At 36.6% G+C, this 13,402-nt stretch overlaps 1 protein-coding gene and 1 long non-coding RNA gene across 2 annotated transcripts; one reads left to right on the top strand and one right to left on the bottom strand.

Moving 5' to 3' along the window:
• Nucleotides 1–798: 798 nt before the first annotated feature.
• hbp1 (HMG-box transcription factor 1) lies at nucleotides 799–12,575 on the bottom strand. The gene is made up of 11 exons (XM_056272522.1): nucleotides 12,473–12,575; nucleotides 10,214–10,394; nucleotides 9,912–10,113; nucleotides 9,700–9,823; nucleotides 7,259–7,370; nucleotides 6,808–6,923; nucleotides 6,547–6,703; nucleotides 6,327–6,471; nucleotides 4,743–5,021; nucleotides 2,053–2,194; nucleotides 799–1,890 (listed from the first exon to the last, which is right to left on the bottom strand). The coding sequence occupies exons 1-11, from the start codon at nucleotides 12,485–12,487 to the stop codon at nucleotides 1,873–1,875; spliced, it is 1,491 nt and encodes a 496-aa protein (XP_056128497.1). The 5' UTR covers nucleotides 12,488–12,575; the 3' UTR covers nucleotides 799–1,872.
• On the top strand, nucleotides 6,325–6,963 carry LOC130106431 (uncharacterized). The gene is made up of 2 exons (XR_008809716.1): nucleotides 6,325–6,443; nucleotides 6,787–6,963. It is a non-coding gene; the product is annotated as an uncharacterized LOC130106431 (long non-coding RNA).
• Nucleotides 12,576–13,402: the final 827 nt, after the last annotated feature.

The raw sequence follows: 13,402 nt of genomic DNA, 5'->3' as shown, positions 1-13,402 counted from the left end.
GATAAGAAGCCACATATGAAGATTCAAGAGGTGAATGGTATTACATATTTCAACAAAAGGTTACATTTGATGGTGACGCTCCTGATTTCTGGCCGTGCAACTCAATTACTTGAGTTTTGATGTTTGGTGAGAACGGGAAAGATTCAATTGAAACTTCAAAGCAAATACGCTGAATGGAAGATTGATCCACAGATCTTCTGATACACTGGTGTGTATTAACACAGACTTCATTAAGGCTGTTTTAATGTTGATTTGTTTTGATGTGTGGAGAGTCTCCAGGGACACCGTCACCACGGAGATGAGCACTGCTATACTATGCTAATCACTAGTTGGACGGTTAAAAGTAAAACCAGGTTAAAACAGGCTTTACAAACTTTATCAATTAATTACTGACAAGGAGACAGTGCTGTTTGAAACCAAGCCTACATTCTGTCATTTACCACAGATTATAATTGATTTCAAAATCGTAATGCGTTTATAATCGAAGTCTATGGGGCAAGACATTGGCGAGGGTTTAACTTAAAAAAACTGAAATACAGCTTGTATTTTTTGATAGAATTACGCTATGTATCTTTTTATTATTATAATTATAAAACAGTTATTAATGAGAGTATAAAAAACTGTCTGTACCTAAATACGATTTGATAAACCTATAATAATGATTTATATTTTAGCGCTGTCGGGACGGATTTGGCGGGAAGTTGCGTACCAACAAACGTAAGTATAAAATCACATTAGATGTTTATGTTGATTTTTTTTTTCCATGTCAGGAGACGTAAAATAAATGGTGCACATGTGTAGGGTAGCGAGTTTAAAATTTTATTTATAATATGATACAAGAATAGTTTGTGCAAGAAATGGATGGGAACGTTGACCTGTACAATATTAACATAAATGTATTTGTAATGCAATCCAATGGCAAACACAAAACACAACACTCAGTTGCTCAGTTTGGCCATGATTGTGTCAAAGGATACATCTTATCAAGATATATATATTTTTTACACATCATTTCAGCTTGTATACATTTATTGGTTGTATAAGGATATATTTGAATATAAAGTGCAAAAACAAGAACACTTACAGTGAAGGCATGGCCCTGAAGTGCTGTATGTGACAACATGTGTGTCGTTGTACTTGCTTGCTTGCGTGTGGGACTCTATCCATGTACAATATGGCCATTATGGATAGACTCTCATACACACACACACCTGCACACAGTTACGCAGACACACACACTGATTATGGCCTAGGCTGGACTGGTGTCATATATCAAATTCAACCATTTTCCAGCACGTCGACGAATACGAAGTTCAACAGCATTCGTCTGTTTGCAATACATTTGAGTCTGTGCAATAAGTTGAGTTATACAAATATAATTAATATGAACAGCTGAAAAAAACAAGCTAAGATCTAAATTTCCCCTTTTTACATTGAAAAATAGACATTATTTGTATATATATATATCGCTCCTTCGGCCTCAGTAAAATAGCACCACAGGGTTGCACCTTTCAAGCCTAGAAATACGAAATTACCTGATAGAAGAACTGAGCGTTGTCTTGCTTTGGAAAAGTAAGGCATTTTCGTCATTTTTGAAAGGATAAGAAAAATACACAAGCACTGTTAGTTGACTAGATTACATTTTTTTTATATCGCATATAATTATATCATGATTTGCCTTTCGTTCATATATTTTTAAAATGTATTTCTTGCGAAGATGTTTAGTTGTAATTAGCAAATTTGATTTGTTTGTTTTTTTCCCTAAAGCAAGTGCGTGAAGCATCACAGTTGCGGTTTATCATTCTTTAGAGAGAATGTGTATCGGTGTCCGTCTCCTGCTGTCCAGTTCGTGTTTTCGTGACGATCCTCAGGCTAGTTCTGCTGAGAGCCCTAGCGAAAAGGAGAGGAATATGATTTAACGATCAATTATCGACCTAAGAGCGAATGAAAATAACAACAGTTCTTTTGACAAAATCAAGGTAAGTCAAATTTTATCTTTCAAAAACAGATTCACAATATTAACGCTAATCATGCTAATTCAAAAATGCTAACCGAGTTTGTTCTCTTGCGTTTCCAGCAGTCAGGGTTGAGACGTTTCTGCTCCTCGGCCAGAGCTTTGGCTTCCATGGTGTACAGCCTCCTTTCCTCGTTTTTCATCTTCTTCCATTTATCGCCCAGAATCACGCTGATGGCTCTGAGTAAATTAGAAACATCTGTAATGCCTCATTTATCCATGTAACCGGACACTTCAGAACATGTAACACTACTGTGTAGCATTAGAAACTGTTCCAGCTTGTTTACGTCACATAATATCTTCGTTTTAGCCAAATGTTTTTTTTTTCTTATTCTACAAAAATGTACTATTTTGTCCTATTTTAGTATGGATGCTGCCTATGTAGGGAACAGACATCAAGACAGCTCACAAGGTTTAAAAAAATAAATAAATTAATGTCTGCCTTACTATTATTTTTATTTTTTTTACTTTCATAAAAGCTTACAATGACATTTAACATTAAACATAAGTTAAACAGATATTGGGGAAAACATAACAGATCTTACATTGTACAGAGTAAACATTAAATTCTACAAATATTTTTTTTCAATATAAGAGATGTTTTTATTAGAGCCCGACCGATATATCGGCGGGCCGATATTATCGGCCGATTTTAGGCATTTTCCTAACTATCGGTATCGGCATTTATAATGGCCGATAAATGAATATTTTAAAAAATGCGGGTGCGGTGATTCATGTAAGGGTGGCGCTACCAATAAAGCACCTAAAAGCTGTCACAAGAACTGGCAAAAGTAATGATTATGAATACAACAAATAGCAAGGAGACATTTTAATTGTTTATTAATAAACAAGTGTTTTCAGTCAGTGTCAGCCAAAGATGAAGTTGACGATGCTGACTCGCGATCTTCAGTTAACGCGCGCCAGAGAGAAATGCACATTTCATACGATTACATGAGTCTGTCTGTCTTTCGTTTTGAATTGTTCTGTTTAAAAGCAGACATTTCAATATAGATATATTTCAATTCTCAGGTCTATACGCTGAGTTTCGGTTCATGAGACGAGCTCCAGTTCACCCGCAGGCGCCTCCGTGTCGAGATTATCTATCGTCTGCTATATTTACTTCTTATAAATTAAATCCAGACAAATGGTTGATGAAACATTGATTAAAATTAAGAGACAATTAATACAAAACGAAATTCACTTTGAAACGAAAGGTTTTGTGCTTTCTGTTTGATGTCTATGTGAAAGTTTCAAAGCATATTTTAGTCCCGCTTTCAGAGCGCTCACGTCCGTAGTGCTGAACTGTCGCGTCTGTAACATTGTTTTTCCTTAATGCGAACACGAAAAATAAATAAAATGAATATTTTATGTAGCCTGTGGAGACTGAGAGCCAACCCTTCTTCATCCGGTGGGTAGTTGTGATTTGCGCGGTGTAATTCACAGAATTGATTTCTCTGCTACAAGCCTCTGTCACGTATTGTGTGAGCTTGTGACTATTGCAAGCGCGCAGCTGAGAAGTCCTGATTATATTGTCTGCTATATTTAGGCCTACTTCTTATTTATTAAGGCAATTGGTTGATGAAACATTGATTAAAATGCGTGGCGCGAGCGATCTCCGACAGTAAACTGATTCTGCGTTGTCTCGGGTAAACAGCTGTTGTGACGCGAGCAATAACGGCCGCGTCCGGTGTAGACACAGTGTTAAAGCTCATTCTGCCTGATAACGCTACGTTACAACATCAAGCAATATTCCAATAATTTATATAATTATAACACTTTATATAGGGCCATTTTGCATTAAGAGTAGCCTAGTTTCACGTTTAGTACATTTTGCTTACTAACTATTTAAAATAGTATAAAAGTACTGTACATATGTAATTAAAAACGTTTTCATTATGATATTATTAATTTTACTTTAATCTCTACCAGTGGAGGAAGAACTCAGATCTTTTTACTAGAGGAATTAAGAGTAAAAATAGAAGATAATAAGGTTTTGTCAGTGACACTTTTTATATATTTATTGATACAAGTTATGACTAAATTAAAAGACAAAGTCGTTAGTGAAGATTATGCAACAGTATTAGAATATAATATAATATAATATAACATGCAATGCAAACTAGTTTGGTTACAGCTCAGCTGTATAATTCTCATTCTATCATTCCCCCTGCATCCATTACATATCTGTGTCACAAAAGTGTTTGATTACCACATTTGAGTGATCATTGCAAAACGTGTTTATAAAATATATTTATTCTGTTTATACTGTGTAAAGTACCCATCAAAAGTTTGTACACACCAATAGGAAAGTGTCCAAACTTTTGACTGGTATACTGTACTATAATACACATAAATAATATTGCTACTGTATTATAATATACACATAAATAATATCGGCCGATATATCGGTATCGGGCTTTTTTTACTCCCTAATATCGGTATCGGCATCGGCCCCCAAAAATCCATATCGGTCGGGCTCTAGTTTTTATACACTTCTTATTTCTAGTGATTGAATTCAAACGCACAATTGAGTCATAGAATATTTTAAGATCTTTACAGAAAAAATTCAAAGACGGTGTTATAGACATTTCTTTAGATTTATGTATATGAAACTTCCCAAGAATAATTATTAACTTTAATGTGTTATCAATTATATCGGAGCCAGTGTTAGCTCACTAGGTTCTGGAACAGAGCTAACGTAAACGTGTTCGTTTGCATATCAACGCACCTGTTGTCTTTGCCGGGATACATCTGTGTGTATTCCACCCTGTACTTCTTGGCAAAAAGCATGAAGGCATTCATTGGCCGCTTGCACTTTGTGGGTGTGGCTCCAGAGCTCCCTGAGGCGGGGCTGCGCTGTGATTTGCTGCTGGTGGAGTGGTGGGAGGAGCCGAGGGCCTCGCAGTCGGGACTCACAGCGCCCCCACTGGACTGGGAAGCCCGACGCTGGCGTGCCATACTGCTCAGAACATACACGGCAGAAGAGTCGAGAGGAGTGAAGTCATAACTGTGGGGTGGGAAAACAGTCAAGATGTTTAACGCCCATGGAAAAAATGACCCTGTCCCTTCGGTTACAGAAGGACAAAGGGGAAAAGTGCTGGAGGGAATGGGATTGTTACATACAAAAAAAAACAAATAATTAAGAACTGTACCACAATTTCTACTTGTATCACATAGTTGCTGACTCCTTGCAAGACCTCATGCACCAGTTATCGTTAATGGTTGTGTTATTGTTGTTTGATTTTTACTTCTTTTTCACTAGTCGTTTTTTTCTTTACTAAGCAAAGTTCTTATGTCAGAAATGATGTATCTATGTTATTATTATTATTTAAAAATAATAAAAAGATACATCTAGGAAATCGAAACTAAAACTAACTAAAATAAATTTTACTAGTTGCAAACAAGTATCAAATTAGGTCATATATCACATTAAATAAGACAATTATATTTTCTTAAATCATATTTTGAAAATGACCAATATGGTCCCATCAAAATTATATATAGAAAATATAAGTATAGTAATTTTTACTATATTATAATATATATATTAATTTTATATATATATTAATAAATTTTATATATATTTATATAATTATTTATTTTATATATATATTTTTTTTAAATAATATATATATATATAAATGTATATATTATATAAATATATATATATATATATATTAATTTATATATTATATAAATATATATAATTATTTTTACTATATTATAAAATACTCATTTTTTAAAAAGAGTATTTTTCATTCATTCATATTTTTCAATGTCAATATAACAGTATTTTTCATTTTATTCATATTTTCAATTAGCTTTTAATATTATATTTTCAGTTTTTATTTTAAATATAATTTTTGTGTGTACTTTTGTCATTTTTATTAGTTTTTCTTAGTATTTTCTTTTTTTATTTGTACAAAGTAGACATCAATAAAAAAAACTGTGTTGCACACAAGCCATAAACAAAACACAATCAGACCAAATAATAGTAATAATAATAATAATAATAAATTTTAAAAAGAGATACATATGCAGTATGTTCATTATAACACAATGCAGGAAAACAATAAGGAACAAACACATAGGCAATCAACATATATGTATATGTATTTTTATTTCTATTTAGCTTTAATTTATTTTTATTTCAGTTTTTAGTTTAGTGCTTAGTAATTTTATTTCAGTTAGTTGCCAAGGCAACATTTCTATATTTTTTTCTTCATCAAATATTTGTAATATTTTGATTTAATATTGTATTGCAGCTTTATTTCAATTGAGGAAGATTAGTTCACAATAACAACGCTGGTACCTCCTAAAAGTGTCAAAAACGACGGAGTCGTCGCAGTTGATGGCATCACGGTGTCCTGGCGGCAGACACAAGTCTCCGACCTGCATGTCATAGCAGGGGATGCCGTGCTGTACAACGGTAAGGCTCGGATAGAAAGAAGACCACCCTAACATACACACAGTTAGAATAAACTTCTGAAATCACTTTATGATACTGCGTAGAAAAAGGCTTCTGCATTTACCTTTATTTTTCACAAAAAACGGATGGTCCAATCTGCACTCGGCAGTCAGAGGCCCTGCTTCAGGGGAACCAGGGTCAAAGGTTAATTTCAGGACAGACTGGCCGAAAGACACACTCTCCTCAAAGATCACCAGCTTTAGACCATCACAGCCATAACTCTGCGAGACAAACAAACGTATATTATTTTGGCAATAGGATTTTTCAAAGCATAAAGTAGAAGTAACTTGATGAATAATTACAGGGCTCATGTGTACATGATTACCTTCATTGGGTTGGACTGTGTTTCTCCCTCGTCTTCAGAATCTTCATCCGACTCCATCACATCCTCTGCCTCCTGCCACTCCACATTCGGACCTTTGTGGAAGCGCAAACGTGTTCCTAGAGGAAAAAGATGGGTAGCACAGTGACAAAAGTTTGGTGAGATACCCCACATATCAATAAATACACTTTTGTTCAAATAAAATGACATTCAAGTACAAGCAAACATGTTCTAGGAAGAGGGTGTGTTGACTTGAATTTGTTCTGAGGACTTCTTGTCCCTCCCGTGACCCAGAGACACGCCTGTTTCCCTCTTTTACTCCTGCTGCTCTGCATTTGTACCAGCAGAAGGTGCTGTTCACCACATTTCTCCAAGTCACTCATTGATAAAACGATATTGGCTGTTATTTTGTTCCCAAAGCTGTTAGGAGCACCTTATCTGTGTGTGTCTTTACCTTTCAGGAAACAATGCCAGGCAGTGGAGGGCCAGGAATGGGACCATCCCAGGTCGTCATCATCGGACAGAGACGACATGCAGAAAATGCCAGACTCCGACTCACTGCTGGCCTGTAAAACGCACAGAAAACAGCCTCAAAAGTCTATACTATATCCTGTTTACTCTTTAACTGCCAGCCGCCGTTTGGCAAAAAAGTCACTGTCTGGATTTAAACAGGCAAATGCATAAGGGTGTATGATTGGATCATTATTGCAGTGATTATTATGTTTCTAACATGTTATATGTTTGGCAACAGTTCTTCTAACCCTAATTGATGGAGTGTGTAGCTTTTCATTTCTTGTCAGTACAAGATCTGGGCCAAAAATTGATGTTTCTTTTGATGTACCTAACATCACAACATTTATTTTGTGATATATATATTAGGGCTGTCAATAGATTAAAATTGAACAAATTTACATAAATGGTGTACGCTTAATGTCACGATAAGTTTGCAATTAATAGCACAAAAGTGTGCAATTTATCGCAAACATGTTGTGAAAATAAACTTACACCATTTATCTTGTTTACCACGTTCATTTTGTCATCATTTGCTATATCCAGCAAAGGAAACCATCAGACTAAATGGTCATTCTCACAAACGACACTTGGAGACTAAGAAAAAAGGACACCAAATAACCAAATGATATAAGGAGTCCTTATAATTCATACATTTATGCACACCAAAGCACCAATGAAAAAAAAAAAACATTACAGAAAAATACTTGTCAGAATTCACAGTATATAGTATGTGTACAGTGCAACATCAAAGAGCTTGTTTACATTTTAGACAAGTCAAGTTGTGATACCGAACAGGACTGCATGGAGATTAAAAAACCCTAAACCAACCGCCTTGACCAGACTGCATATACCTACTATCACAGATCCATTCAGAATTACTAAACACAGCAACATACACATGGCAAATCAAAACATTATCCTGAATGTGTGTGAAAACAACATGAATGTAGTGAAATGTGTGCTCACTGCGTCGAGAGTGAACATACAATGCTTGTTTGCGCATCAATATAACGGACTCCTGTACGTCACCGCAATCCTCTTTACCTTGATCGTAATACTCTTCCATCGAAACTTTACTAGTGAGATTTATCGAGCCAAGAAATGTAGTTTGCATATCATCTGGCCATACAGCGGTGGGATGTTTTAACATTCCCTTCAGTCTGTATTAAACACAGCGCGATGTGTAAGGGCTTGTGCTCTTCAGAAACAATCACAGACCTCGTGTTTTAAAGCGAAACACACACTGGAATGAATAATTCACTGAAAACGCAACGTGAGGCTCTATTCTCTCTGCCATCACTGATGTAATAAGCCTGGTTTTCTTTACATTAGCGCTGTTTTGGACTGATTGTTTGAATGCATTCGCTTACTGGATCAATGGAGCTCAAATTTTCCCAGAGTTTAGCGGCTTGAAATGATCTGATCACAAACAGAGAAGCGAAATCCGGTTAAAGGGTTAGAATAGAAATTTCCGTCTACCAGGGTTTCAGGTGCTTCTGCCATTGTGTGACAAACTCCCGACTTCTAAGATCATATAACTGCGTGACGTCAATTACGTTAATGACACAATTTCACATGCTTCAGTTATTTATTTGCGTTAATTAATCACATGCATTGACCAGTTAACATTGACATATATATATATATATATATAGTTAACATGGACATATATATATATATATATATATATATATATATATATATACAGGGTTTAACATTGACTTTTTTGCTCACCAAACACTGGAAAGTGGTTTTCCAAAGTTACTAGCCACTCAGCATTTTCACTGGCCACAATTTTGACATCAATTCCAAAAGGAAAAACTGCCATTTATATATTTTTATTCTTATCTCATAATTTGGCAGCCGGTATATTAGGCTGCCGTCACTTTAAGACCTGACATACGGACCCATTATACTGTTTTATTTACCCAATATACTTGTCTTTATGTGCGCACACTTTGGGAACTCGGGGAATGAGTAAAATTATGCTGAATACGCACAATCCCACGCCGAAATTCAAGCCCTGTAACACCAACAATATTCATCCGGAGCAAATGAAACAAGTGAGTGAGGAGAGGCGGGTTTGTGTGTCACTCGCTGTCGGAGAGATGAGAGAGAGAGAGAACGCGTGCGCAGCTGGTATCGTGTCTCCTGCAGAATAGTTTCCGATATTTCAGTATCGATACAGCTTTTGCCGGGTGTTAATGTCAATATATATATATATATATAATTTAAATAATATAAATAAGTTTCATGGCCAGTAAATTTGCTGGGTTCACTAACCATTGGCAAGAGCGGCAAAAACGTCCTTGATATCTGCACGTAAGTTTCGCATTAAACCTGATGATGAGTGTTTGTGTTTGGAAAGGCCCGCGGCCGTACCCTGGTGCGCCGGCGCTCTCTCATGTGGCTGCGGGCGGGACTGGGGGCGCTGCTGGAAGACAGAGGGGGTCGAGCGTAGGAATGTAAACTGCTACTGCTGGAGAAGATGTGGACAGGAGAAGACCTGCAATGATAATGTGTCATCATCAGAATAGCCTGAGCTGCACAATTATCATGAATGTGCAATTGTATAAACTCCAGGATTTCCTGACCGGTTGTGTGGGGCGTTCTGGAGCAGGGGGCTTTGAGGGCTCGTGGCGATGTTGGCCAGCTCGGTTAGCCAGTTTGTGTGTGAAACGCTGGAGCTCCATGCCTCGCCGGGTTCCTCCTCATGATGCGACACACCCGGGGCCACCTGGAACACGCCAGGGGTCGACTGGTCATCCTGCACCTCCTGCAGCTCCGGCAGGTCATCTGCAGAGACACAAAACTGGCATTTACAAGTAATCGGAATATTTTTTGCACTTGATTTTGACATTTTTTAGACTAAAATATGAGCGGTAAAGCTAATTACCGAACTCCATGTGGCTCTCGTTAGAAGGGCAGCCAGGTGAGGAGGGCAGACGCTCATTACACTTGAGCAGGTCGAAGGCCTCGTCCATTCCTGAGCTCTGTGACTGGACTTGCTGGACTCTCTGGTGGACTGACTGAGTTTTCACTTCCCACACCATATTATAACATGTCAGCTGAGAAGGCTGCAAATACAAGAGAAGTGATTAACCCTCTATGGTATGGTGTTTCAGAAAGAAATACAATATTTTGCACTATGGCAATTAAAAGGGCAGGCTTCAGGTAGCCAATGATGTGCTGTTTTTAAGTCACATGACATTTGAATGTCCCTTCAAAACTCTTGTTCCCATTGTCACCCTCACACGGTAGACCCCTGTTGAAGTGCTCCAGAACTTGCTCTATTAACCTAATTTCTAAACATCTCTTCTCAAGGGGGATTTTTTGTAGCATCTTTGATAAGTATATTAGTAGTAAATTGAGAAAATATCAATGTTGCCATATGGCAACGCTGTACCACTAGGGAATTGCAGTAATGTATTTCCCCATTGGGATTTTTTATATATAGTAGCATCAACAATATGATTGCAGTTATTTATTTATTTGAAGTTTTTATTTTAGTATAGTTGTATTTATGTATAAATAACAAATTGATTTCTTCATTTCAGAAAATGAATACAACAATATTTTACGGAAAGGGCAATAGGAAGAGTGCAGAGTTAGCTCTTCCATGTGATGATAGTGAGTTAGCCAAATGATTGGGAATGAAAGGGATCTACTTATTTTTGGTTTGCACGAGTTCCAAGTAAATAAGTCTATCAATTTCTAAAAGATATGTGCAATTAAATAGAAAAGAAAATTGTAATTTTATAGAAAAAAATAATTATAGAATTTTTTTGACCATTTTTTGTTTCCCTAAGTACCCCACCCACCCATTTCATGTGATAAAAACTTATTTGAAAAACATAATGCGTACCATAAAGCGTTAAAGTGAAAGAAAAATGGGTAGGTTATTTCCAGACCAGCATTCTTGCATTTGCTTTTACTTTGGGTTTATTTTTGTTTTTGTATTATGTAACTTCTGTAGAATTCATTCTTTTGAATGAATGAATGAATGAAAGAAACGAAATGGGTGGGTGGATGAATGAATGAAACAGAAACAAACATCCTTTTCTGTGGGGTATTGTGCAATATGTTCTTGGCCACTGCTTGATCACGTTGAGCACACGTATATTAAATGAGAGAATTTAAAAGGCTTGAGTCATTAATTTTGGCGTGTTTAATTACGCGTTTTGCTTTTGCGAACACACTGCGTCCGTTTCTGTAAAGCGCAGTCACGTGACCCGCATTGCACGCAAGGCTTGTTTATAAACTTTCAGGGACTTCGCGCATGCGCAGCGGAGCTCATTCATTCATAACTGCGTAACAACGGGGGATCAATAACAGCGATAGACTGCGCTAGAAAATTCACCATGACTTTTCAGATTCATAGATTGAAGTCTCCCTGTTCGATTCAATCGAAGATGAGTCCGTGTTTATGAGCGGAAAGCTTCATTTGAGGCTATTTTGCTCGGTTTCAGTTTTTCACACAGGAAGAAAATAAGATTTTTCTGCTTTCGCGAACAAAACGGACGGAAACGCATAGATCTTTTGGTTTATAATTGATATTTTGGCACGAATAATGTATTTTTTTAGAACTGAATACGGGAACAATAACTTCAATACGGCTGTAGCAACGATATGAAGGTCTTTTGTTTGGAAAAATCGCCAAAAATGAATCAACAACTGCGGTATTTAATAAAAACACATCTTATACAGACCATCCAGCGGTGAGACTTTTGATCCACGTAGAATTACTGAAAATAAATGCTTAAAACTGAATTCAAATGTCAATGGTGGGAGCTGTAAACAAAAGAATGTCAACAAGTTGAGACATGGTACATTAAGTCCTTCCTTTCCCCCCAGTGTAATGAATGGAGACCCTGTTTTCTTCTTGGCTTTAATAAAAAAAACACGACTGGTTGTGTTTAGTTATTGTCGCTAAGATGAGGTTGAGAATTACTTAACCACAAGCAAAACAACAAACGTCACGGAGGAAAAAAAAACAATCAAGTATAAAGTTGTCATTTGCGATCGAAAAAATGAATGACAGTCTTTTTGCTCCCCATGGCCACAACCGTCGCCGTTTATAATAGTCACGCAAAATAAAGTTCATTGACATTACTGTTTCATTTCATGGTAATATTTCAACAACTTTTTTACTTACCAAACCTGTCGCCATTACAGAGTATCTCTGGCATTCTCCGCGAAGGCAGGACCGATTACTTTTAGATCTGGCCTCCCATTGGCGGAGACGTACGTCAGTTTGGTGAGCTCGAAGCGCGATTGGCTAATCGCTTGGACACTGGGATAGACATGGATGGGTTTGTTATTGTGTTTTTGATTGGTCAGTTCTCCATGCCCGTTACATCAGCTGCGAATTTCATTGGTTTAGGCAGCACATTTTTTATGAAAGACCCTCCTTGTTTGTTAAATAGGGGTCTTGAGATATGTATTGTCTTAAGACGTTGTAAACAAACATAAAACAACATTGGTCCTCTCATTTGGATTTATTACAGCTCATTTAAAGTGAAATGGCTGTTGGTTCGAGGCATAAATGCAGGTTATGGACCCAATTAATGATATAAAACATAAAAATATCACATTCATATGAGGAAGTTGAATGTTTTGATGGCATTTCTATGCAAATGTTACTTAGCGAGGTCATAATATGCATAAGTGAAAAATTATTTCAACATAGGAATAAAATGCTCACAGTCTAACAATTAAGCTGTAATAATCACAACATGATTTAAATACAAAATTGTTCTTTATTTGAATGGAAAGTCAAATATAACTGACGTTATAATACTGGGGTCTCTTGCACCAAGAGACTGTAGACCTTTGATCCATTTTTCAGGACATAAAAAGCATTAGCGACTTCTCAATTATAGGCGGCAGAAATTCACAGAAATGGTACAGAAATGAGCACTGATCAGCAATTAAAAGTCTTATTTCCCCAATGAACAGGGTAGAAATTGTGTAAAGTTACACTGACACACAGATATGGTTTAGGGATTCATTACAGGTTAGTTTACCAAGAGACAAACCTGTGGGGATCTACATGGGAAGAGGTGATGATGGTGGCTAAGCTGTT

This window comes from Rhinichthys klamathensis, unplaced genomic scaffold, assembly GCF_029890125.1.
Source record: "Rhinichthys klamathensis goyatoka isolate OS25496 unplaced genomic scaffold, OSU_Roscu_1.1 h1tg000341l_1, whole genome shotgun sequence".
NCBI classification, from domain to species: Eukaryota; Metazoa; Chordata; class Actinopteri; order Cypriniformes; family Leuciscidae; genus Rhinichthys; species Rhinichthys klamathensis.
This window is presented reverse-complemented; position numbering and strand designations above follow the sequence as displayed.